Source organism: Embiotoca jacksoni, unplaced genomic scaffold (genome assembly GCF_022577435.1).
Source record: "Embiotoca jacksoni isolate LCO1_2020_lvr unplaced genomic scaffold, fEmbJac1.0.p SCAF_3, whole genome shotgun sequence".
Taxonomy (NCBI): Eukaryota; Metazoa; Chordata; class Actinopteri; family Embiotocidae; genus Embiotoca; species Embiotoca jacksoni.
Window position 1 is genome coordinate 2,511,162 of NW_027185381.1, and position 25,178 is coordinate 2,536,339.

The following is a 25,178-nucleotide window of genomic DNA, read 5'->3' on the forward strand; positions in this document are numbered from 1 at the left end:
AAAGAGAACAACAGAGGGAATAAATGGAGAACTAAACAAGCAGCAGACTGTTGTTGTAGTGATGAAATTAACATTATACTGAAATATTGTCAGCTGTAGGTAAATTCAACTCCTGAATGCTTTTTGTTTTTATCACAGACAAAACTTCTTCTGTTCACGCCCCTAACTCTTATTTTAGACTGGTATCTTATTTAAATAGAGGCTTTTAAATCTGAGTTTAGAATCAGGAGTTACCAAAGAAAACGCAAGTTAAAAATGAATATGATGTGACAAACCCTGAAATCCTTCAGTGCTGTTCCTCCACACCACTAATGTTATTCAAAATAACATGAAGACCTTAAATAAAGAGGTCCTTTCTAAATTGGTTCATGCTTCTCTCCAATGATTCCAGCGGTTTTCTGCTGTTTGTCCAGGTGTGTCATCACTAGTTCATGTTATTGTTGGAGTTATTTGGGGACATTTGACATAAATGTTAATCATCCGTTCTTTGGTATCTTTCATACTTTGTATTGAATTATATTGTGTGTTATTAAAAAGTAGAACAGAAGGAACTCTGAAGAAACCCAGTGATTTATATAGAGAAGAGAATCAAGGCTGTAAAACAGTTTATAAATTTATAATCCGTCTCCTGTTTGTTTCTGTGGTCCAGCTGCTGCTTCTGCACTACAAGGCCAACATGGACGCTCAGGACAACAACGGCAGCACACCGCTGCACCTCGCCTGCATGTATGGACACGAGGACGTACGTCTCTCACCTCCTTATTAAAGCTGCGATGGTGACGTTCATTAATCTGCTGGACAGCGATATGTACACCAGGCTCAATACAGTGTTTACGGACCTGAAGAGGTTAAACTGTTCAATATTTCACAACAAAGAAACACAGATTGCAGAAAGGAACTTTAGACGACAAACAGCATTTTGTTTTATGAATTACTTTCCCTCCTGGTAAGATTCGGAAATACTGGATTACTCAGCAAATGCAAATGTTAAGTCGATTAGACATTTTAATTATCCGATTATTGGTTTAAAATATCAGAGAGGATTTCCAGCTTTTGACTTAATTGTAATTAGTGAATGAATTTTGGATTTTCAACTTCCTTTGACTTTTTATTTTGGATCTGGTACTTTTTTAAAAATATTAGTAAACAAATCAAAATGTAAAGACTGTTTATTAATAATGAAAATAACTGATGCAGACCTGCAATGGGTCCAAAGTTCAGAAGATTCCTTCAAGCGATTCCTGTAAACGTTGATCCCTGCGGTGATGTTCCCGCTGTGTGTTGTGTGTCAGTGTGTGAAGGCTCTGGTGTACTACGACGTCCAAACGTGCCGTCTGGACCTGCAGAACGATAAAGGCGACACGGCGCTGCACATGGCGGCTCGCTGGGGCTACGAGGGAATCATCGAGGTGCTGCTGGAGAACGGAGCGAGCACCCACATCCTCAACAAGACCAAAGACTCCCCGCTGCAGTGCGCTCTCAACTCCAAGGTCGGCGACACGCACTTAACACGCTTAACACGCACCCAACACTGTTCTTCAGAGCTGCGACGCTTCAGACTGACGGCCGGGCAGGTTTTCACTCTGCAGGCTGCTGCCTTCCTACAATTTTTTGGGGGATTTTACAAACAACATACCAACAGAAACCAAAGACGGCAATGAAAAACAAAAACAAAAACCCAACAATACACAAAAAAAAAGACAAAGACAATTTCTAACTTCAGGTATCTCGCAGCAGCGTTGCAGTTCATGTCAGTAACTTACGGGTAACGTAATGGGTATTTGTTCAGTCCAGAGACCGTTTATCATAAACAGTTCTGAGTTATGGTGCGTTCATACAACGACTTGGAAGTGGGGAAGTTTCCGACCTCCGAGTGGGAAAAATCACCTGAACGCCCGTCGAACTAGGAAAGTTACTTTGCTGCCATTAGTTTGCTTCCTGTTTTAAACGTTATCTGCTTAAAACCACATGTAGAAATGTACAAATAATAATGAGTCCATTTCGTCCTGTGAACGTCTACACGGGTGATGACGAGCTTGTTTGTCTCAGACAGCTGATTGAGCAGATTTCCCGGAGAGCTGCCATGTTGCCTCTTCGTTGTTGTCGTGGTGACGCTCTCAATCGGGAAGTCGGAGGCTACCAAATCTGAACTTTTCCACTTCCCAGCTGCCTGAACGCACCACTATACTAAACCAGCATGGAGGAGTTTTAACATGGCAGTAAACACATGAAGAAGAAAAAGAGCTCTGAAAGAGGTTCAGGGGAAACGCCAGTTCAAATCTGTCTTAAAATATCTGACAGTCAAGTTTGGAGTCAGTCAGTCATCACAGCTGCTGACTCAGTCATAAGTGTTACAGTGGTGTGAAAAAGTGTTTGCCCATTCCTGATTTCTTTTTTTTGCATGTTTGTCACACTTAAATGTTTCAGATCATCAAACAAATTTAAATATTAGTCAAAGATAACACAAGTAAACACAAAATGCAGTTTTAAATGAAGGTTTTTATTATGAAGGGAGAAAAACAATCCAAACCCAGATGGCCCTGTGTGAAAAAGTGTTTGCTCCCTAAACCTAATAACTGGTTGGACCACCCTTAGCAGCAACAACTGCAATCAAGTGTTTGCGATAACTTGCGATGAGTCTTTTCCAGCTGTGGAGGAATGTTGGCCGACTCATCTTTACAGAGTTGTTGTAATTCAGACACATTGGAGGGTTTTCCAGCACCAACCTCCTTTTTAAGGTCATGTCACAGCATCTCAAGAGGATTCAGGTCAGGACTTTGACGAGGCCACTCCAAAGTCTTCATTTTGTTTTTCTTCATCCATTCAGAGGTGGACTTGCTGGTGTGTTTTGGATCATTGTCCTGCTGCAGAACCCAAGTTGGCTTCAGTTTGAGGTCACGAACAGATGGCCGGACATTCTCCTTCAGGATGTTTTGGTAGACGGTAGAATTCATGGTTCCATTTATCACAGCAAGTCTTCCAGGTCCTGAAGCAGCAAAACAGCCCCAGACCATCACACTACCACCACCATATTTTACTGTTGGTATGATGTTCTTCTTCTGAAATGCGGTGTTACTTTTACACCAGATGTAACGGGACACACACCTTCCAAAAAGTTCAACTTTTGTCTCGTCAGTCCACAGAGTATTTTCCCAAAAGTCTCGGGGATCATCAAGATGTTTTCTGGCAAAAATGAGACGAGCCTTAATGTTGTTTTTGCTCAGCGGTGGTTTTGGTCTTGGAACTCTGCCATGCAGCCATTTCTGCCGAGTCTCTTTCTTCTGGTGGAGTCATGAGCACTGACCTTAACTGAGGCAAGTGAGGCCTGCAGTTCTTTGGATGTTGTCGTGGGGTCTTTTGTGACCTCTCGGATGAGTCGTCGCTGCGCTCTCGGGGTAATTTTGGTCGGCCGGTCGCTCCTGGGAAGGTTCACCGCTGTTCCATGTTTTCTCCATTTGTGGATAATGGCTCTCACTGTGGTTCTCTGGAGTCCCAAAGCTTTAGAAATGGCTTTAGAACCTTTTCCAGACTGATAGATCTCAATTACTTTCTTTCTCATTTGTTCCTGAATTTCTTTGGGTCTCAGCATGATGTCTATCTTCTGAGGATCTTCTGGTCTACTTCACTTTGTCAGGCAGGTCCTATTGAAGTGATTTCTTGATTGAGAACAGGTGTGTCAATAATCAGGCCTGGATGTGGCTGGAGAAATTTAACTCAGGTGTGATAAACCACAGTTAAGTTATGTTTTAACAGGAGGGGGCAAACACTTTTTCACACAGGGCCATGTGGGTTTGGATTGTTTTGTCTCCCTTAATAATAAAAACCTTCATTTAAAAACTGCTTTTTGTGTTTACTTGTGTTATCTTTGACTAATATTTCAATTTGTTGACAGACATGCAAAAAAATTGGAAATCAGGAAGGTGGCAAACACTTTTTCACACCACTGTATATCAGTGTGACATAACAGACATGAATCCAAATGAAAAGCTTTAAGATTGTTACTTTAAACCTTCATGTCACAGTCATGAATATTTCCTGTTTTCAGGGAGAAACTTCAGCTGTTCTTTGAGTCTGTTTTCTGCTTCACTACATGAACACTAGAGTTTGTTAAACGTGAGCAGTGACTGTCAGAAGGACTTAATGCAAACCTGCGATCACAGATCAGTGCAGGAACAGAGCCGGTCACAGCGCTCCGCTCTGACTCTGTTTCCCTGTGTGAGTTCAGATAATCTCATCCTCTGCTGTTGTTTCCAGGAACTGCTGCTGTTTGAGGGGTCGTGGGAACGCTGCTCACTGATCCTCTTAGGCTGCATTCAGCCTGCAGAGACCCGACTTCCGTCTTTGCAGTCTGAATGCGACCTCACAAACATTCCTGCTTTAGCCTCTTTACAGTGTGTTTCGGATTTCTTCATCATCTCTCCGGCTGTATTTCTATCTTCTTAGTACCAGTAGACGGTTTGAAACGCTCAGCGGAGGCAGTGCTGGAAACGAGGACACAAAGCTCCCACGAAGCTTACTGTTATCGCAGGTTCCTGATCTCCCCGGGACCTTAATCACCTGCCTGGGAGCCACTTTAACCATCTCCACACAGTCACTCCTCAATCCAACCTCCCTCTTTAAGAGCAGCTTCCGCCTGTCAGCTTCATAATTAAATTCTATTCATTTTTATTAACAGTTCATGGCACTGAACACATTAAAGTCCTCACAACAGAACTTTACAACTTTAAACAGAGGAACCCAACAATTCAACAATTCCCACGTAAGCGAGGAGGGAAAAACTCATCTTCATCAGAGAGCCTCTTCTCATTTAATTTACCTGGTTTTAGGTGTTTTAAGATCGTATTGAATTCTGCCTCACATAAAGCACCACGTAAGATGGCTTTTGAAAAATACTGTAACTAATATTATTATTGTTGTTATATGAATTAATAATAACAAATGCTGCATTGACTTCCTGAAAATCGGGTTTTTTTTATGCACAACTAAAAACATTCCGTGTGTGTGTGTGTGTGTGTGTGTGTGTGTGTGTGTGTGTGTGTTTTATTTTCCTTTAGATCCTCATGTTGTTGCAGTCGACTCAGAACGGCTGTCAGCGTAGCGGCAGCGGAGTTGATGTGAGTCTCATCTGCTCTCATGTCACTCCAACAATACAACAACAGAAACCCATGAGGAGGATGGAGTTTTCTCCTGTAGCTCCTGTTTCCTCCTCAGGTCTCTGCTCTTTTAAAGTCGACCTCACCTCTCTCTTCCTCCTCTCAGTCCCCCAGTCACTCCCCGCTGGCCTCAGACTGCAGCAGCCGGCGCTCCTCCGTCTCCAGCACGTCCTCGTTGGGGTCAGAGGTCAAACCGGAGGGAGAACGAGTCCGACACCGAGAGGTGGACAGCGGCAAAACACACACACACACACACACACACGCACGCACGCATGCAAACACACAAACGCACACAGTTCTTCTGTAGCTCTGAGTCAAAAGAAAAGCAGCAGCAGTTTCCTGTAATACCACAGAAGAAGAAGAAGCTGCTGTGGCTGCATATCGTCTAAAGCTGTCTGTGCTTGTTTGATTGACAGGTGGAGAAGCTGCTGCGAGCCGCGGCAGACGGAGACGTGGAGATGGTGAGCTGCACGAGCTGAACGAGCTGAACGAGCTGAACTCCTTGTTTACTTATTTTGGAAGAATGTATTGTTTCTCCTGAATGAACAGAAACACATTCATGTGTACATGATAAATATAATTATTGTTATTATTATTATTATAATGGACAAATTCATATATGTAAATTTACAGGTAAGAAGCCAAACTTTATTGCTTTCAACAGACTTCAAACAATATATTCACTCAATTCAAAACTCTCTGAAGGAAAAAGTAATTAAAACTGTATCAGTTTGCACTAGATGGAAGATTTTTGTATAAATATACTTTATATATTTTTATATGTTTATATCTCTCTTAGCATTACAATGTATTATGTTTATATTTTTGTTCTTTTTGCACTTGTATTATAACATAAATTCAATAAAAAAAAAAGAAAAAGAAAACCAGCTCCTGGTTTAGTCAACAGTAGACTGCTGAGTCAGCACCGTCATCACCGGTGTGCGTGTGTGTCTCAGGTGCGCTACCTGCTGGAATGGATGGACGAGGAAGAGGAGGACGAAGGAGAAGTGCAGTCCGAGGTGCTGCTCTGCCACCCGCTGTGTCAGTGTCCGACCTGCGCGCCGACCCAGAAGGTGTGACGGCCGCTCGGGTGCAACGTCACCGCAGGTAGAAAACAAGAGAGAGTTTAACCGTGTGTGTGTGTGTGTGTGTGTGTGTGTGTGTGTGTGTGTGTGTGTGTGTGTGTGTGTGTGTGTGTGTGTGTGTGTGTGTGTGTGTGTGTGTTGTGTGTCGCAGCTGTCCGTGCTGCAGGCCGGAGCTCTCAGCGTGAACAGCTGTAACGTCGACGGCTTCACGCCGCTGCACGTCGCCGCCCTGCACGGCCGCCCGGCGCTGGCCGCCCTGCTGATCCGCCACGGGGCCAACGTCAACGCCCGCACCAACCAGAGCGCCACGCCGCTCCACCTGGCCTGCCAGAACAGCCACGTCCAGGTAGGAGCAACGTACAGTCTGAGCCTTCAACACGCGATGTGTCTGTCAGGAGGGCGTCATGTGACCTCAGACACCATCACACACAGCAGGTGTTCAGGATTGTGTAAAGTATTCATATGAACTTAAAAAAGGTAGGAAAGTTTCCCATCATGCTTCATGCCACTGTTAGATGAATTATATTTATTTGTCAGGAACTATTTACAGACACGTGGGAGAGAAGATACGTTATACCAGATGGAGCTGGAGGCAAATTCACAGACACACAAAACACTGACAAGCAACAATTAGTAAAAACTGTCAGTATTTTACACGAAATAAGAAGATTTTTACTAAATCCAAAATACGTAAGCCTCCAACATCCCTCCCTCTCCAACAACAAGCAGCATTATTGCAACTTGTAATCAAAAAAGTCCCATAGTTCAGTCAATCAATAAAGAAAATGTATTCAATTAGAAGTGTAAAGTATTACACCAATAAAACATGAAACTTTTATCATGAAAAAACTGAATTATAAAGTGTATTGAATAATAACAAATATAAAAGCCAAAGCAGTGCTGCACATGACAGTCAGAATAAGCCAGTTTCTGCTGTTTGAAGTCTTTTAAACCGACAGTCAGAAGGGATTTTGCCATTTCCTGCCTAAAATGACCATCATTCACTCATTCATTGGAATAAAACAATTTAATAATTCATGTAATTGGCAGTAAATTGGAGATTTCAGACACTTTTGGAGTCATTTTGAATAATAAATGAATGAAAACTCCATGAGAACAACGTATAGTAAATGTTGAACTCTGGGCAGAACGCTGGGAGAGATTGTGGAAACACACTTTGTTAAATACTTTGTTATCTTTGTTCTGATTGGCTGACAAAGTTGATTTTAAACCTAATCCAACCCTGATGAAGTCTTTCTGAAAAGAACACAGATTGGCTTCACGGGCCTCTCAGGCAGCACTTTTACTGTTTCTGTGTCGGTCCGCTGGTGGTGAAGATCAGATGTTTACAGTTGCATGTTATTCACAAGTGGGTCGACCTGAATGCTCAGACCAGCAGGAAGTCTGCTTGTTGTTATCAGGCTCGTTTGCACCACCTTGTGGGCAAAAACCTACCTTGCAGGACAAAGTTTTAAAGGATTAACCCCCAATATTTTTCTTATTTTTTCAAAGCCTGATGTATCATGTTCCTCTGCCAGCTGTGACATGTTCAGTGTGTGTGTGTGTGTGTGTGTGTGTGTGTGTGTGTGTGTGTGTGTGTGTGTGTGTGTGTGTGTGTGTGTAGGTGTTGAGTTTTCTGCTGGAGTGCAACGCCAAATTGAATAAGAAGGATCACTACGGGAACACTCCTTTGATCCACTCCTGTCTCCGTGGAAACCTGGAAACAGCCACCACCTTATTACAGGTGAACACACACACACACACACACACACACACACACACACACACACACACACACACACACACACACACTCTCTGAGAGGATACAGCCTGTAATATATATAAAATCATTACTCATCTTTGTGAAAACGTGTGTGTGTGTGTGTGTGTGTGTGTGTGTGTGTGTAGAGTAATGCGCTGGTGAACGTGGCGAACCTTCAGGGGAACACGGCTCTTCACGAGGCGGTGCGCGGCGGACACCAGGCGCTGGTGGAGCTGCTGCTGAGGGGCGGAGCCTCACCCGGCCTCAGGAACAAGAGGCAGAGGACGCCGCTGGACTGCGCGTACGAACTGGGCGGCAAGGTGGTTCATCCATCACCATGGAGACACACAGGAGAGAGTTTGAAGCTTCAGAGTGAAACACATTTAAACAACTGATCAATATATATTATATTGTGTACTTTGTCTGTTATCAACAACACTAACAGTAAACCTCATATAAAGTTCAGTAAGTTAATCCTGATCCTGACATGATCCTTTACATTTAAAATGACACACAACAAAGCATCATCGCTGCTGAACATCAGAATAACACTGTGATGGTGTTTTCCTCTGCAGAACACTGAGATCCTGAGAGCTCTGCAGAAAGCGTCCGGACTGTCTCCTGATGCTGAACCAATCAAACTGCTCTCCGTGCCCAAAGGAGCTCTGGGTTCGTCACGTCAGCGTTCATTTCACTTCTTTTAAAGTTTTCCCTCGCCCTCTCAGAGAAAGGGTCATTCATTTCAAGCTTTGGGAAAAATGTTATCTCAAGATTCTGCAGCATTATTTGAATTATTTCGTGTTATTCTTCTGTCTGAGTTTTGTTGCTGTCGCTTAATTTTACAGCATTTTTCAGATTTTTCAAATACAGTGATGTTGATCCATCTTTATTGTTCCTTGTGTTCGCTGCAGCTCATTCGTTCGTGCAGCGTCTGAGGCTTCAGGATCACGCCAACGGCAGGAGACAGAAGCTGGCTCAGTCCATCAGCAGGTAGACCGTCAACAAGCTCCGCCTCCTCCGATAAACATTTTACTAACAATATAAAAAAACAAGGAAGGTGATTCCGGTGTATGAATTGTTTGGATGTGCTGTGATTCAGGATGCAGCAGATGAAGAAGAGTTCCTCTGGTCCTCCTCCCAGGTGTTCACCAACCCTCAACCAGGTAAACTCTCCACAGTCTTCCTGTTGAACCAGCTTCTCCTGCACCGGGTCAAAGTGAATGAATATGAAAATGAATATCTGAATTCCTGTCTGTCCCAGCTGTAGGATTTATCATTTTTATTAACATTTCATAACCCGATCCAGCGTCCAGGTAACGTTCGGTTCTCAGACCTGTGTAACTCACCGTCACCGTCCTGGTGGGAAAACACGAGAGATGCAACAGAGGGACGCAGTCCAACATGAATTTGTGCTTCATAGTATTATAATTAGAAAACCTTCAAACTGACTGGATCACTTAAAGGAACCACATCTCAGTTTCATTTTCAGTCTTGATATCCACAAGAATATATTTTTGTGTTTTTATTTACCAAAAATCATCTTAGTATAGTTTCACATTTCCTCTTTAAAGTTTCTGGCTGTTTGGTGTCTGTGACTTGAAGACACGTCGATGTCAGTGACCCTCTCTTCTGATTGGCTGTTTTCTGAGTGACACACGCCCGGGCCAATCACAGACTTTCTTCGGTCTTGTAGTTTCCTGTTCTGTGACAGAAAGCCCACTCTTTGTTTTCTTACACATATTTATGGATTTATGACATCAGCATGAGTTTGTGATGTCACAAAGTTACTGAGTTGAGTCTGGAACGCTGCTGAAGGCTGATTGTTCTCTGCAGGTGAATCCAGACAGGAGGAAGCTGAGACGAGGGGAGACGGTGGAGGTCAGCGGCTGCTCCGGAGGCGCCGGGCCTCGGCTGAGGGAGCGGCCCCTGAGCCGCTGTCACACCCTGGACTCCGGAGTCCACACACCAGAGCGACCCGAGTCTCCACACAGTCCAAGCGCGACAGGATGTGACCTCACAGATGACACGCGCACTCCCGAAGCACCCGAAGTTGCTCCGCCAGCAGCCGACCAGACGTCCGGAGAGGCAGACGACACGCAGCCCGACACCAGCGAGACGCCCTCCTCCGATGTCTCCGACTGCAGCTCCGGCAGCGACACCTCGCCGTCTCCGCCGCCTAACACCTCGTCACAGGACGGCAGCTCGGCCGAGTCCCCGCCCACGCGCGTCCCGACCAATCACACCGCTCCGCATCAACCCGACAGCCAGAGTGAGCCTCCGGTGCGCGGAGAGTCGGAGGAGTCATCGGACAGCCGGGCTCCGCCTCCTGCTGCAGATGAAGACCTGCGGTCAGAGATCAGGGATGAAGACTCCGCTCCGATCGTCCCGGTCCGGACTGACGGAGGCGATCGGAGCGACTCCGCCCAAACACCGGAGACGACTGCAGAGACGGATCAGGGAGGCGGCGACTGAAATGGAGACGCAGTGAAGAAGAGTTATCAGAAGGCTTCGAGGTTCCCTCCGAAGATCTGCTCACTGTAAGACATCACAACGCTTCATGTCTGCTGAACGGACAAAAGAAAGCACATATTCAGAGATCAGGTGACTGACTGCAAACACCTGAGTCTGTGTCCTCTAACACAAAACTAACTTCTGGGTCTGATTCACCCAAATTGTAAAAGAATAGATTTCCTCAGTTCTCACTGCAGACGATTTGTTTTCTATTTGCACTGTTTGGTTTGTGCTGCTCACAGTAACTTGCTGCCGTGTTTGTATTGACAGAGAGATACAGGATGTCTCACCTGATTGATGGATACGTGAGTTGAAGATCTGTCAGGCTCATAATGTCCTCGTCAGGTTCATTAAAACTCACAGCAACAGTTGTTTTGTCCTCCATCTCCACCACAGCGATGTAAACAGTAGAATCACAGCTGTTTTCATTGTTCCTGATGAAAAATGGGAGTCGGGGTGTTTAATTCCTGGATGAGATTCTGGACAGAAATCTGAAACGTCTCCAAACGTGGACGAATGAAACCAAACTACCAGCATCAGTTTGGTACTTTTGTAATTTCAGTGAACAGATGCTTTAATGTCCCGATGAAATTTTCCTGTTTTTTCTTAACACGAACAGATTTGGATGATCAGCTGGGCGAAGTGATGACTTCACGTCGAGTCTCAGTAAACACGTGAAACAGCAGATTGTGAAGACGCGTTCGGTGTCGGCAGCTTCGGTTTCTGTCCCGAGTTTAAAGCACTTTCCTCTTCTGGATTCAAGGGATGCAAATTGACTTTATTTTAACTCGTCTGAATGTCTTTGTTTTAGTTTAGTTGGAAGCCACCGGACGGGAGCTCCGACCGGAGCAGCGCACTTTGTGTTGTTGTACTTGAATACGAGGCGTTCGCGCGGTTTCAGTTGACACTTTGTTTTTTTTCTTCCGTGTCTATCAGCTGTTCACCGCTCCACCTGTTGGTTTTTATGAGGAGGGTTTTATATCATTGATGTGCCACGTCTTCAGAGGTTCAGCTTCTCCTGAGCGTCGGTGGGTTTCCTGCTCAGAGGATCACGCTGCTCGCTCTGCACGCTTTCAGCCCTTTAATTCTAGTTTTTAGATATTTTACATCACTGCCAACTGTTTTCCAAATCAAAAGAGATGTTTGATGGATTTTATTGCTTTCGGCCACAGATTTAGAGACCTTCTGCACAGCACGTTAAACATTTGGTATCAACTTTATTCATAGACAGCAGCAGCACGCAGCCTCCGCTCCGTTGGTTATCGTAGATATAATGAACATACAGCATGAAGAAGTGCAAAACTTCAACCAAAGAACAACCAACATGCCAGAAAGTGTTGGTAGTGTTAAAAGATCCATTTGAGAAATCAAACAATATCCAAGCACCAACACGTAGAGGCTTAAAGAGTCTCCTCTTAAGCTCATCATGTCTCATGGTGTGAAGGTAATTTAACAGGAAATAATTACTGAAGCTCATATAATTAGTTATAAGTACGACTGATTCATGTCCGTCCGGTCACATCATGTTTTACAAAATTCTGTTGTCCAAATAAACAATTCCACCAAATAATAATAATTAAAAAAGAGCTGAATCTATTCGTTAATTAACTGATCCGTTGACCATCAGCTCATTATTGAGGTCTTTTATCGAGGAAGAATAATTTTCATTGTTATAAAATAGATCAATATCTTTATATCATTTGGTATGAATGGTTTTATCAACTGGAGGCAGGTTTTAAATCTCTAAGTCCCGTTTGGCTTTGAAGTGAAACGAACTGCCTGCAGGTCGATCCATCGACAGACTGATGGTTTGATTTGGAAACTGATCAGCTGTGATGTGAAACATTCAAATGAAACATGCAAAACTGTCAGTTTGGACCTTTGACATGAGAAGATGTTTTCACGTTTTGCCACAGACAATGTCCCGTGATCATTTCACTGTTTTAAAACGTCGTAGAGTCCGTACACACACACACACACACACACACACACACACACACACACACACACACACACACACACTCTCACACTCACACACACACACACACACACACACACACACACACACACACACACACACACTCTCTCACACTCACACACACTCTCACACACACACACACACACACACACACACACACACACACACACACACACACACACTCTCTCACACTCACACACACACACACACACACACACACACACACACACACACACACACACACAGCCTCTGTTGTCCCTTATGTCTAATTTAAGATAAATGGATGTCAAACTCGAGCAGAATTCGAGTCTTAATTATTTTTGTACCACTGTTTTTATTTTCAGGTTTGAATGTTTGAAGATGATGTGAATGTGCCTTATTTAATTTACACCCAAATAACCAATAATAAACCTATGATTTAGACAAATAGCATTGCTATCAATGTTTTTTGTGTTTTTTTAACAGATGAATCTTTGACTCATAAATAGACGGTGGGGGGAAACTCGTTAACAGCAGAGAAACTGATCCAACGTCGGCGAAGAGACTAAGTTTGGCATCTGATGTTTTATTCTTCAGATCTTCCTGATAAAATAAGTCTCACAACGAGGTCTGTTTAGTCGCTGTTTCATAGTTTTTAATCATGTCACATGATTGTTTTCTTAGCAGATGGAGTTTTGCTTGTTGTCAAGGAATCGCACAAGTCCACATGTCCTTTTCTTTCCCCCTAAGTAGGCTACTTTAAGGATGTAGAAAAGACTGAGATTTAGTAAAGTTAACCACTTTTTAAAATACCAACTCCAAGATTAGGCTGACAGATGTGAAGGTAAAGTTATATTCTGTACTTAAATTACACTAAACTGGTCACAAAGGGAACTTGGGCTACTTACTGAAATTAAGGAAGGCCAACAGGAATAATTCCTACTTTAAAATACAGTAATTGTTATATTGGTCTCATATATTTTGAAAATAGGTCAGTATAATGTGTGTGGGATCAGATTATGATTATAATTATAATTATGATTGAAGGTCTTTGAACATGAAAACCAATCAAACAACCTGTCACATGAAAAATAGATGAGAGGTTAGAAAAAGTTCACCATCAGCCCTGCAGCCTGCTCACAGCTGTGTGAACAAAATAATAAAACGAAGAAACTCGTTTTTATCTGAAGCAAGTGTTTCCGGAAGTTGAAGCGCTTCAGATGACCTTTGGAGGGAATCACTTCCGGTCACAACAAGGAAGGGAGGAAGTTCAATCGTTAGTCGGCTGCATCGGAGGGTCTTCTCCGACAGCTCCTCACCACCAGCCCGTTTCCAGGGTGAGTGACCCGTGGAGCAGGTCACAGCTGGAGTCACAGCTGGAGGTCACAGCTGGAGTCACAGCTGGACGCTCAGTCTCGTGAGTTGTCGCTGATTCTGGATGGTTTCTGTTTCCGGTGGGAATAATAATCGAGCACAACCTGGGTCGTCTCGTAGGGGAACTAGCGGGTCCTGAGTGAGTTCACCTGCAGCTGATAAACAAACAAACAAACAAAACAAACAAACAAAACAAACAGAAACCAGTGAAACACGTGACAGCTGCACACGCTACATGCTAGCTTCCGTTAGCTGCCTCGGCTAGCTGCTGTCGGCTGTTTGTTTTCTTCATGTTTCTGAAACCTGCTTCAACATCTGTCAAACAGCTGTCAAACATCTGTCAAACATCTGTCAACCAGCTGTCAAACATCTGTCAAACAGCTGTCAAACATCTGTCAAACATCTGTCACACACCTGTCAAACACCTGTCAAACACCTGTCAAACATCTGTCACACACCTGTCAAACATCTGTCAAACACCTGTCAAACATCCAGTTCACTGGTGAAAGAGAACATGAAGACTTGTTGAGTTTCTCTCCTTCAACTCAACAACAGATCGATGTGAAAACCTCCGACATGTTTCACTGGTCAAACCTGGACATGTAGACCAGACCAGGTCTAAACCAGACCAGACCAGGTCTAAACCAGACCAGGTCTAAACCAGACCAGGTCTAAACCAGACCAGACCAGGTCTAAACCAGACCAGGTCTAAACCAGACCAGGTCTAAACCAGACCAGACCAGGTCTAAACCAGACCAGGTCTAAACCAGACCAGGTCTAAACCAGACCAGACCAGGTCTAAACCAGACCAGACCAGGTCTAAACCAGACCAGGTCTAAACCAGACCAGACCAGGTCTAAACCAGACCAGACCAGACCAGGTCTAAACCAGACCAGGTCTAAACCAGACCAGACCAGGTCTAAACCAGACCAGGTCTAAACCAGACCAGACCAGACCAGGTCTAAACCAGACCAGACCAGGTCTAAACCAGACCAGACCAGGTCTAAACCAGACCAGGTCTAAACCAGACCAGGTCTAAACCAGACCAGGTCTAAACCAGACCAGACCAGGTCTAAACCAGACCAGACCAGGTCTAAACCAGACCAGGTCTAAACCAGACCAGGTCTAAACCAGACCAGACCAGGTCTAAACCAGACCAGACCAGACCAGGTCTAAACCAGACCAGGTCTAAACCAGACCAGACCAGGTCTAAACCAGACCAGGTCTAAACCAGACCAGACCAGACCAGGTCTAAACCAGACCAGACCAGATCTAAACCAGACCAGACCAGACCAGGTCTAAACCAGACCAGGTCTAAACCAGACCAGACCAGACCAGGTCTAAACCAGACCAGACCAGATCTAAACCAGACCAGACCAGACCAGGTCTAAACCAGACCAGGTCTAAACCAGACCAGACCAGGTCTAAACCAGACCAGACCAGACCAGGTCTAAACCAGACCAGACCAGATCTAAACCAGACCAGGTCTAAACCAGACCAGGTCTAAACCAGACCAGACCAGACCAGATCTAAACCAGACCAGGTCTAAACCAGACCAGGTCTAAACCAGACCAGGTCTAAACCAGACCAGACCAGACCAGGTCTAAAGCAGCTAGACTTATGATGAATAATAAGAGTGTAAAACAGTAAAACAGACATTTCTGTACAGTTTTATATTATTTATTTGGTACTTTTCTCTTATCTTTACTTTTATTGTGAATATTTGGAATATATGAGCTGAAAATGTTTGACATTTTGACAATTGCATCATATTCTTCACATCCAGTAATTGTTTTACATAGAATTTGAATCTGAAAAGTAACATTACATTTCATGTAACCTGAAGTTTGAAGAAGCTTAAAATGGAAATACTCAAGTAAAGTAAAAAGTAAATGTAATGAATTGTTTTGTTCCTCCGTGTCTCCACGTTTACTTCAACATCTGTTCTCTCCCGGTTTAAACGGCAGGTCGAGTTTTTAACTTCATAAATCTCGTTCTGTCCTCGTGAGCTGCCGGTTCATCTTCTCTCTGGTCCGTCTGCAGCGGTGTGACCGATGTGACCCGGAGACACCGACAGATGTGGGCAGCAGCTGGAAGAGAGGAGATAATGCTGTGAAGTAGAGGCACGTTCACGTGAGTATTCATCGCTCATCATCCTCACTGACTTCATCTTCCTGCGAGCTGCCTGGACCTGTGGTTCAGTTTGGACCCGGCGAGTCTCATCAGGACCAGAATCACCAACAGACACTTTTTATTGTTTTTAAAAGCTGCTAACGAACCGTCACACAAGGGAAAGAAAAGTGTTTTTTAAGTTCACTCTGAGTATCAATGAATTTTGTGAACAGACTTGACTGAGATCGTTCGGCTTTACTGAACTGTGCGTTGGAGAATAACGACCGAGTTTTATTGGGCTCACGTGTCGGGTCGCGTTCCTGTCAGCAGACCAGTTCAAGAACTCACGAACCGTTAGCAAAGACTAACATTGAGAACATCCTGGTAACGTGAGCAGCTGACTGTTTTTATAAATGAAGAAATCAACATGTCATATGTTTTGCTGCTCATCTCATTCTCAGATTGTGAACGTCAGACCAGTTTTAATTCCTGTTCACGCTGGTTATTTTAAAAGCTTCTACTAACAGCTGATCACGGATCTGTTGAGCTGCAGCTGGTTTTAACTTTCGTTACTTAGAAATAATGAAAGATAAACTGGAGATTTGACAGGATTCAGATTTAGTCAGAAGATTTACACACTGAATATTCAGATGTACACAGTAGTTGTGCTTTTCAGGAAGTCACGTCACACATAGCGAAACACACATAAACGTCCAGAACAACCTTCATGAGAGCTGCGATGTTTAGTCGACTCAATGATCAGTCGATTCACAGAAACTCGGCAATTTTTTCAATAATATTAAACACAAAAATGTCGCAAATGTGAGAATATGCAGCTTGTTTTTGCTTCATAATACCTTTAGAGTTTTAAGACATTTAAAACAAGTCATTTTGGTTTCTGGGAAACTGTCGTAGAAATTTTATTCTGTGGAAAAATCCTTCAGTCTGTTGAGAAAATAATTGGAAGATGAATTGAAAACAATCATTAGTTGCAGCTGTAATCTACAGCCGACTTTTCATCCTGACAGGAATGAAAATGTTTATCTATCACGTTATTTATGTGGAGAAATGAATAAAATCAGTCACATAATAGTAAATTAAATGTTAGATAAATAAATCCGAGACAACGACCTGCCTATTAAAAACCTGCTGCTTGTTTGGTTCAATTTGATTGAAGGTGGAGATCTTATAATGTTAATATTATATGCAGAAGCCGGACAGTTGTTGTCTTTGGTGTCTGAAAAGCCTCACTGACCTGCCCGTCCCCTCCGTGTCCCTCCATCAGGACACCATGTCCTCCGGCCATCGTCAGAGGGATGTGGAGCAGCAGCGCCCCCTGCTGGACGGGGAGGAGGAGGAGACGGCGGCGGCGGTGGCGGCGGCGGAGACGAGTTGTCGAGGCGAAGCCAAGCAGCTGTGGTTCATTCAGGACTGCTGCGGGATGGTGTGCGCCTTCATCACCTGGTCCCTCGTCTTCTTCGCCGACTTCGTGGTCACCTTCGTCATGCTGCTGCCCTCCAGGAGCTTCTGGTACGCCGTCGTCAACGGGGTGCTCTTCAACAGCCTGGCCGTGCTGGCGCTGGCCTCCCACCTCCGGACCATGCTGACTGACCCGGTGAGGAGGGAGGGAGGGAGGGAGGGAGGGAGGGAGAAAGGAAGGAAGGAAGGGAGGAAGGAAGGAAGGGAGGAAGGAAGGAAGGAAGGAAGGAAGGAAGGAAGGAAGGAAGGAAGGAAGGAAGGGAGGATGAGGAGGAGGGACGGGGGGAAGAAGAAGAGCTGTGATAAGGAGTTCAGTTGGGAGGACACGTCATGCTTCATTTATGTTGGAGTTCTTCTTGAAGTGTTTTGGATTTAATGACATGATAATTAATTTTGCAAGATTACTGTCAGGTGTCCCAATCAAGTCCCTTTAATATCTGATACTTCTATTTACCTAAATGTTGATTAAATATACACACTGAATATTATTTTTCACAGGCTGAAATGACTGATTTAGTCTAAGTTTGAATGGAAGATTGTGGACCAGAGAGAGGACGTCTCACTCTGTTGGAGTTTCAGAGATACAGAAACACTCAGCTGTTCAGCAGTGATGCTTCTTTTACCTCCATAAACCATCTTTGGTGGAGCGCAGGAACAAAAGGTTCAACGTGTGCTTTCGTTGATGCTCGGCCACCTGTTGCCACATTTTGGTCGTTAAGCTGTTTCTCTGATCAGAGAAATCACATCAGTTCTGGAAACACATCATATACAATGATGTCACTGCTGCAGACATCCTGCTGAGACTGGAACAGAACAACCTCTTTAGGAAGAAAGAGAAGTTGAGTTGTGTCCCTGCTGCTTCTGTCTGTGAGGATGTGAACAAAGTCTGATCAGATGTTTGGATCGGGTCTTTCTACAACTTGCACTTTGTCTTTAATTGATTGATGCTTTTTTATGATGTTTTTTTGTGTGTTGTGGTTGAAGTAAATTCCTCAAAGTGCTCTTCATTTGTGTTCTTCTTACAAATCCCAGCCGGCAGCTCAGGAAGCGTCAGCTCAGCGGTTTCTCCTGAAATGTCCTTTTTCTAGTTGGTTTAAAAGTTGCTCCGAAGCCATCAGCTGTTCTCTGTCCGTCCTCTGAGCGTCTCCCCGTCTCTCCTCAGGGCGCCGTTCCAAAAGGAAACGCCACTAAAAAGCACATGGAGAGTCTTCAGCTGAAGCCGGGCGAGGTCCTCTACAAATGTCCGAAGTGCTGCAGCATCAAGCCGGAGAGGGCTCATCACTGCAGGTAACGGGAGGTCCCGGTCCCGGGGGTCGGAGGGGTCGGAGGTCCCGGTCCCGGGGGTCGGAGGGGTCGGAGGTCCCGGTCCCGGGGGTCGGAGGTCCCGGTCCCGGGGGTCGGAGGGGTCGGAGGTCCCGGTCCCGGGGGTCGGAGGTCCCGGTCCCGGGGGTCGGAGGGGTCGGAGGTCCCGGTCCCGGGGGTCGGAGGTCCCGGTCCCGGGGGTCGGAGGGGTCGGAGGTCCCGGTCCCGGGGGTCGGAGGGGTCGGAGGTCCCGGTCCCGGGGGTCGACGTCGCCGTCGGCTCCAGGTGTGCTCACGTCACTCGCTGCTCTCTCTCCCTCCACAGTATCTGCAAGCGCTGCATCCGTAAGATGGACCACCATTGTCCCTGGGTCAACAACTGCGTGGGCGAGAAGAACCAGCGCTTCTTCGTCCTCTTCACTGTGAGTCCGTTTACTGTGTCCTCTTTCATCTGCAGTCATTTCCTCACAGAACAACCAAAGCAAGAGGTACTATTTTAAGTATCGACACATAACGATCCAGATTTACTGGCTGCTGCAGATTTTCAGTGAGTCAACGTGAGAAGAAGAAGATGCGAGGGGAAGTGAGAGGCTGCGAGTTGACAGAAGATGTTCGGATGTAGGTCAGCGTGTGGGACGATTTCAGTGCACGATGAAATCCTGAGCATCTCTTCCGTGTCTTTAATGTTCCCTCCCGACTCCGAGGAGCCTTCGTCTGCCGACCGAGGAGAAAACGCTGGTGACGAATCTGTGTGTGAATAGAATAGACTGTTTAGTGCTGTCGTAACTTTTCTATTAACGCAGACGTGTTTAGAGCTTAGCGGTGGCAACGCAGGCGAACTTTTAATGAATGAAATCACCCAATAATGAAATAAATCTATTCATATTTAATAATAGCAAAAAAACACTGGAGCTCATTTAGACTCGGTCCCACATACACCTGCTGGCTGCTAGAACGTTAACAAGAGCACCAAATGTAATAATAACTCATTCATATCTGAAAATAGTCTAAAAAAACTACCATCCTGCTGTTTCAAGACATGACTGAGCCTCTGTTTGGATTCGTAAGCATCTTTAAAGATTTACAACCTCGGTAAGGAACACAGTTTGTGGAGCAGAGAGTAAAGAAGTGTATTATAATGATAATAACAACTTTATTTGTGTAGCACCTTTCACACAAGAACATTATTCACACACAAATAGATATAAAGAAACATAAAAACATGTTCAAAAAATGTCATTTTAGAAATAGAAAAATAAATACAATGCATAAGAAAAGATGTAGAGATGGAATTACATTGCTGCTTTTGATCTTTTTAAGCTCTCAGGATTTATTGAACATCTTAAAGTCCGTGAATTATCAGTGTGTCCTTTGGTCATTGTACGACATCACAATCGGGGACGAATCATTAAAATATAATAACAAAAAAATGGAAAGGTTGGGTTGCGACCGTTGTCTTGTCTGGTATTAATGTGTCACTACAGCCAGAAGGTGGCAGTAATGCACCTTAAAGCAGTTTGCAATCTGGCATCGAAAGAAATGTCTTCAAATATCAGTCGACCGTTTCCATCTCTAACAACCATGAGACTTTGTTTTGAATCTGGCTTTCTGGGTGACGTTTATTAATTATCGTTTTTATCTCTGGTGTTTTCTGTTTGTTACTTTTTAGATTTATTGATGCTTTAAACTTTGTTTAGTTGTTTCAATTTTGAGTCTTCATTTTATTTAAGCAACAATTTGACTAGTTTTAAACGTTTTGTTCTGTTTGTGTGGTTGTTGATTTGTTTGGTTCTTTGATTTTAATTTTTTTATTTTGAATGTGTGTATGTTGCTGTGACGTGAAGCTCTTTGAGCTGCAGGCTTGTATGAAAGGTGTCGTACAAATAAAGCCGAGTTGAGATCCGACCTTCCAACGACCTCATCGCAGCTCGCTCCTGATTGGACGTTGTTGTCGTTTTCAGTCTTCAGAGACCGACAATATAAAACAGCATAAAATGGCTCCGATTCACATCCATCTTCCAGCCGAGTGGAAGCGAAGGCGTCTGCGTGAGTGTGATTCACTGCTGGAAGTCAGTCTGATTGTGGTGATTTCATTCAGGTTAAAAGTCTTCATGGTGTCGTTCTTAGGTTGTAAATGTGTCTTCGGCTCTGAGACAGTCGTCCCGCCGGGTCCAACGTAGCGAAGCTGTCTGGGACTCCCTGCTGTGTTTCAGTCTCGATGTTCAACAGGATCACACAAAGACTGAAAGCATTAAAAGGACCTTTAAAATCAGCCAGTTGTTGTTGTTGTTGTTGTTGTTGTTGACAGTAAACCATCTCAACTTCCTCTCATCCCTGTAAGTGAAACTGACTTCATGAGAACATCAGACATTTTCACACTCGTCCTTCTGGGAATGTTTTCCTGAGATCTTATTTAATGAAGATGATTTAAAGCCTTTTTTCTCGTCTCAGACAAACATGAACTACAGTAAACGTGTCAAACCGACATCTGTGTGACGGTTCAGTCCCTTCACGGTTTTAAGAAGCTTTCTTGTAATTTGTTATGATCAAAAATATTTGATTTTACAGCTTTTCTCCAAAGTTTGAATGCAGTTTCTCAGAGATTTGTCCGATTTGTCAAAAATAATAGTCGAAGGAATAACAATGAGTCGTATGTAATAAACGAGCTGCACATCACAGGACTAGCTGGAAAGATTTCAGTTGTCATCTTTTTATTTTCCTGAACTTAAAGAACCATCACGGAGCTCAAAGTGACAAAAACATATCCTGAGTGACGCAGCATAACAACGAGTGCTTTAACTGCTTTTTAAATAATATTAAACACGGAAGACGAGGAAGTTGCCTGATTCTCATGATGCGACCACATTTCCCATCAACCCCGTCACTTCCTGTTGTGCTGTGGTTGGTTTGGATGATGAGCTGCTGGCCGTGAATGACGCGTTAGTTTTTGCTGATTTTTGAGGAGGAGTCACCAGAAGTTTGTAAAATGTAAACTCCTGTAAGCGCTGCAGAGATCGGCTGCTTCTGCCTTCATTGTTGAGACTTCTTGGAGATGCCGACTCGTCAAAACGCTCAGAAACATGTTCATGTTTCAGTGATGCTCGTTCTCAGACAGATTCTCTCTCTGGTTCATATCTGCGTTTACAGATGATGCTGTGAACACGTTGTAAGAAGCCTTTCTGACGTTTACACTCAAAGACTCAGTTTAAACTCACCGACCTGCAAACGACCCAGAATCCACCTCTCTGTAGAAGCGGCTGTTGCACTCGTCCTCTCTTTCTCTATAAACCCTCCTTCCTTCCTGAAGACCTCTCGTGTGTCTTGTACGTGGACCGATGTCTTCTTCTGAAGCACCGACGGTGACGCGGTGTGGTCCACGTAGTCTGTTTTCCGTCCCCAGATGTACATCGCTCTGATCTCCAGCCACGCCCTGGCTCTCTGCGGGTACCAGTTCATCACCTGCGTCCGGGTCCAGTGGGCAGGTGAGTCCGAGTCGCCGGCAACGTCTTTCTGCGTCTTCGTCTCTCGTCTTCGTCGGTGTAACTTGGGTGTTTTTTCTGTGTCCAGAGTGCAGCGACTTCTCTCCCCCGGTGACGATGATGCTGATGATCTTCCTCTGCATGGAGAGTCTCCTCTTCCTCACCTTCACCGCCGTCATGTTCTGCACTCAGCTGCACTCCATCTGCAACGACGAGACGGTGAGGACGGTCCTGATCTGGTGATCTGGTGATCTGGTGATCTGATCTGATCTGATGATCTGGTGATCTGATCTGATCTGGTGATCTGGTGATCTAGTGATCTGGTGATCTGATCTGATCTGATCTGATCTGGTGATCTGATCTGATCTGGTGATCTGGTGATCTGGTGATCTGATCTGGTGATCTGGTGATCTGGTGATCTAGTGATCTGGTGATCTGATCTGATCTGATGATCTGGTGATCTGATCTGATCTGGTGATCTGGTGATCTGATCTGGTGATCTGGTTCATGTGTTCATACGGCTGATGAAGATGTCTGCGTATAAAGTTGCTCGTTGTTGTGACAACAGTGACGTGAATGTGACTTTTGTGTTCGATGAATCCAGATGTTTTCATACAGAATGGAAACCTGTGTGTGTGTGTGTGTGTGTGTACCCAGGTTGTGTGTATAGCCAGGTTGTGTGTGTGTGTGTGTGTGTGTGTGTGATCAGGTTGTGTGTGTGTGTGTGTGTGTGTGTGTGTGTGTGTGTGTGTGTGTGTGTGTGTGTGTGTGTGTGTGTGTGTGTAACCAGGTTGTGTGTTTGTGTGTCCGTCAGGAGATCGAGCGTCTGAAGAACGAGAAGCCGACGTGGGAGCGTCAGACCCGGTGGGCGGGGCTTCGGTCGGTGTTCGGAGGTCATCCGTCCCTGCGGTGGATCAGCCCCTTCGCGGGACTCAAACTATCAACTCTCCTCGTCAGACGCAGCTGGAAGGGCGGGACGGAGTTCTCCGTGTGACCAGAACCAGAACCGACCGATCCAATGGACCTGCAGAGAAGTCCAGCTGGGTCGGTAGAGTTTCTCTTTTACCCGCCAACACTTGACCTCTGACCTTCATCCTCTCCGGGAGCTGAAAATCCCTGAATGGCTGATTCTGGTGGATGTTCGGAGGATCTTAACAAGCACTTCTTCCACGATGGCTCGAGACTTTTTTAACTTTGCTCATGAAGATGCTGGAAGTTGTTCTCAGACTGATAATCTGAGAAGGTGAAGACGCCGTCCAGGAAGGTTTGAGCGTTACGACGTGTTGGCCTGTCAGAGAAATATCACAATCATATATCACAATCAGTGCAGATGTTTAAAGATATACAACTTTTTTTTACTGAACATAATGCAGACAGAGATTCTTTAGAAATGGTTGTGTTTGTGTTTTTTCCGTAGTTATTTATGATTTTTGGTTTGAAGTGTTACTGATCGGTAAAATCTGCGGCCTCCATCACAGGTCTGAGGATCACTGAAAAAAACCTTTTGTTTATATACACCGTGTATACATACAGAATATTTATGTAAAGAATATCAGCTGATATATAGATGTGGAGAGTTTGTAATATCAGTGTCGGCTCCAGAACCATCTGATGGTCCCAATGAAACGAGCCATTAAAACAATATTACAACTGTTCTTCTTTTCTGTTGAATTTAAAAACAAACTGTTGAAGAAATCACGTTAAAAGTATCAACGCCATCGATTCACCCTCCTCACAAACCACCGAGACCTCTTCTGTCACTGCCACCTTTCATGGGAACCCAACTTTTTGTTCTGGATCCGTTTCCAAAGAACATCCAACACATCGGACCTCATTCGACTGTTTCCTGTCGTGTGTTTTTGCAGCAGTGATCTCGGATTTATTCACCAAACCTTCTTCTCTGCTTCGACTGGGAGCAACTGTCACTCACCAAAATGTCACATCGGACACATTAGACACCGACGATGTTGTACTTGTGTTCCAGATGTTGTTCTTGTGTTCCAGATGTTGTTCTTGTGTTCCAGATGTTGTTCTTGTGTACTAACTCTCTCTACTCTGAGTGCATCAGTGTGTTCACACTGTCAGTACAGAAACATCCGAACACTACAAGTACCAGGATGAAGCACTCAAAAGAAGAAGTGTGAAACACTTTCACCCTAAACGGTCGCCATCTTGGCTCTGTAGAGGAAGGGGCGGGGCCATGAAGGATTTTCAAATTAAAAGCGTGTGATGAAGCTGCAGCTGTTCCTGAACACAACGTGTTTCTTCTCTGCTGCTGCTGGACAGAAGAATCAGAGTGTTTATTGAGTGTTAAACAGAGGACACAAAAACATGTTGATTTCTGGGTAAAATAATTGAAGCTGCAGATATTTTGGAGGCTGATGTGGTCACATGATGAGGTCATTTCCTGTCAGTGTGAGTTGAAACAACACTAATCTGTCTCCACAGTAAGAGTCCTGACATGGAAGAGCAGTATTAGTGTACTGAAGGAAGTCTCTCATCTGGAACACAACAACAGGACTGTGGAAGTTGTCATGAAAACATGTTCCAGTATTTTGCATTTAAAATTTGTCTTCGCTCATTCTTAGAAAAGACGTCGCTCCTCTTGTGTTTACGTCTTCAAATGAAATAAGGTCTCATTAATCTGATCAATGAGGTCTTTAATTGAAGAAAAGGAGGTTTGAAGGTTCTCAGAAATGTTTTATTTTTCTGAAATATTCACAGTGACGTTGTTCTGTTTTATTTTTGAGAAGCACCGCATCAGTAAAACCCTTCACGCTGGAAAAAGCTCCGATGATGTGGCTCGTCAGTGAATGTATCCGAGTGGGAGTGATTGTATGTTTTATTATCAGGGTTTTATAAACCATTTATTAAACCAACTTCATGTCTGCCTCTTGAAAGCATCTCCGCTTCTCTTTTATAATGTCATTTGTTATTATGAGGTCATTTATATTTGTCCAATACT

The 25,178-nt window shown here is 44.3% G+C and overlaps 2 protein-coding genes across 4 annotated transcripts in view; both read left to right on the plus strand.

Annotated features, from left to right (window-relative positions):
• ankrd27 (ankyrin repeat domain 27 (VPS9 domain)) overlaps window positions 1–12,921 on the plus strand; it is a 30,575-nt gene extending 17,654 nt beyond the window's left edge. For both annotated transcript variants that reach the window (XM_069162425.1, XM_069162423.1), the window contains exons 16-28: window positions 650–742; window positions 1,293–1,490; window positions 5,055–5,114; window positions 5,260–5,376; window positions 5,570–5,614; window positions 6,110–6,226; window positions 6,390–6,584; window positions 7,863–7,982; window positions 8,147–8,320; window positions 8,576–8,669; window positions 8,912–8,990; window positions 9,100–9,163; window positions 9,834–12,921. In XM_069162425.1, the coding sequence (XP_069018526.1) occupies window positions 650–742; window positions 1,293–1,490; window positions 5,055–5,114; window positions 5,260–5,376; window positions 5,570–5,614; window positions 6,110–6,226; window positions 6,390–6,584; window positions 7,863–7,982; window positions 8,147–8,320; window positions 8,576–8,669; window positions 8,912–8,990; window positions 9,100–9,163; window positions 9,834–10,472 (1,995 nt within the window). In that variant the 3' untranslated portion in view covers window positions 10,473–12,921. The remainder of the gene's footprint in view (window positions 1–649; window positions 743–1,292; window positions 1,491–5,054; window positions 5,115–5,259; window positions 5,377–5,569; window positions 5,615–6,109; window positions 6,227–6,389; window positions 6,585–7,862; window positions 7,983–8,146; window positions 8,321–8,575; window positions 8,670–8,911; window positions 8,991–9,099; window positions 9,164–9,833) is intronic.
• An 899-nt stretch (window positions 12,922–13,820) lies between these two features.
• On the plus strand, window positions 13,821–25,113 carry LOC138206379 (palmitoyltransferase ZDHHC7-like). 2 transcript variants are annotated; one of them, XM_069163035.1, is made up of 8 exons: window positions 13,821–13,981; window positions 15,886–15,975; window positions 17,240–17,569; window positions 18,596–18,720; window positions 19,060–19,156; window positions 22,135–22,216; window positions 22,302–22,432; window positions 23,028–25,113. In XM_069163035.1, exons 3-8 carry the CDS (start codon window positions 17,246–17,248, stop codon window positions 23,205–23,207), a joined length of 939 nt encoding a protein of 312 aa, XP_069019136.1. In that variant the 5' UTR covers window positions 13,821–13,981; window positions 15,886–15,975; window positions 17,240–17,245; the 3' UTR covers window positions 23,208–25,113. The 2 variants fall into 2 exon arrangements, with proteins under 2 accessions (XP_069019136.1, XP_069019137.1); XM_069163036.1 differs by lacking the exons at window positions 22,135–22,216; window positions 22,302–22,432; window positions 23,028–25,113 and adding an exon at window positions 20,696–22,123.
• Window positions 25,114–25,178: the final 65 nt, after the last annotated feature.

Bases quoted from the DNA above. Each gene is read 5' to 3' on its own strand.
- LOC138206379 (XM_069163035.1), top strand. From the start codon at position 17,246: ATGTCCTCCGGCCATCGTCAGAGGGATGTGGAGCAGCAGCGCCCCCTG. The intron at 17,570-18,595 runs GTGAGGAGGGAG...GTCTCTCCTCAG, and splicing joins GGACCATGCTGACTGACCCG to GGCGCCGTTCCAAAAGGAAA. The intron at 22,217-22,301 runs GTGAGTCCGAGT...TTCTGTGTCCAG, and splicing joins CGTCCGGGTCCAGTGGGCAG to AGTGCAGCGACTTCTCTCCC.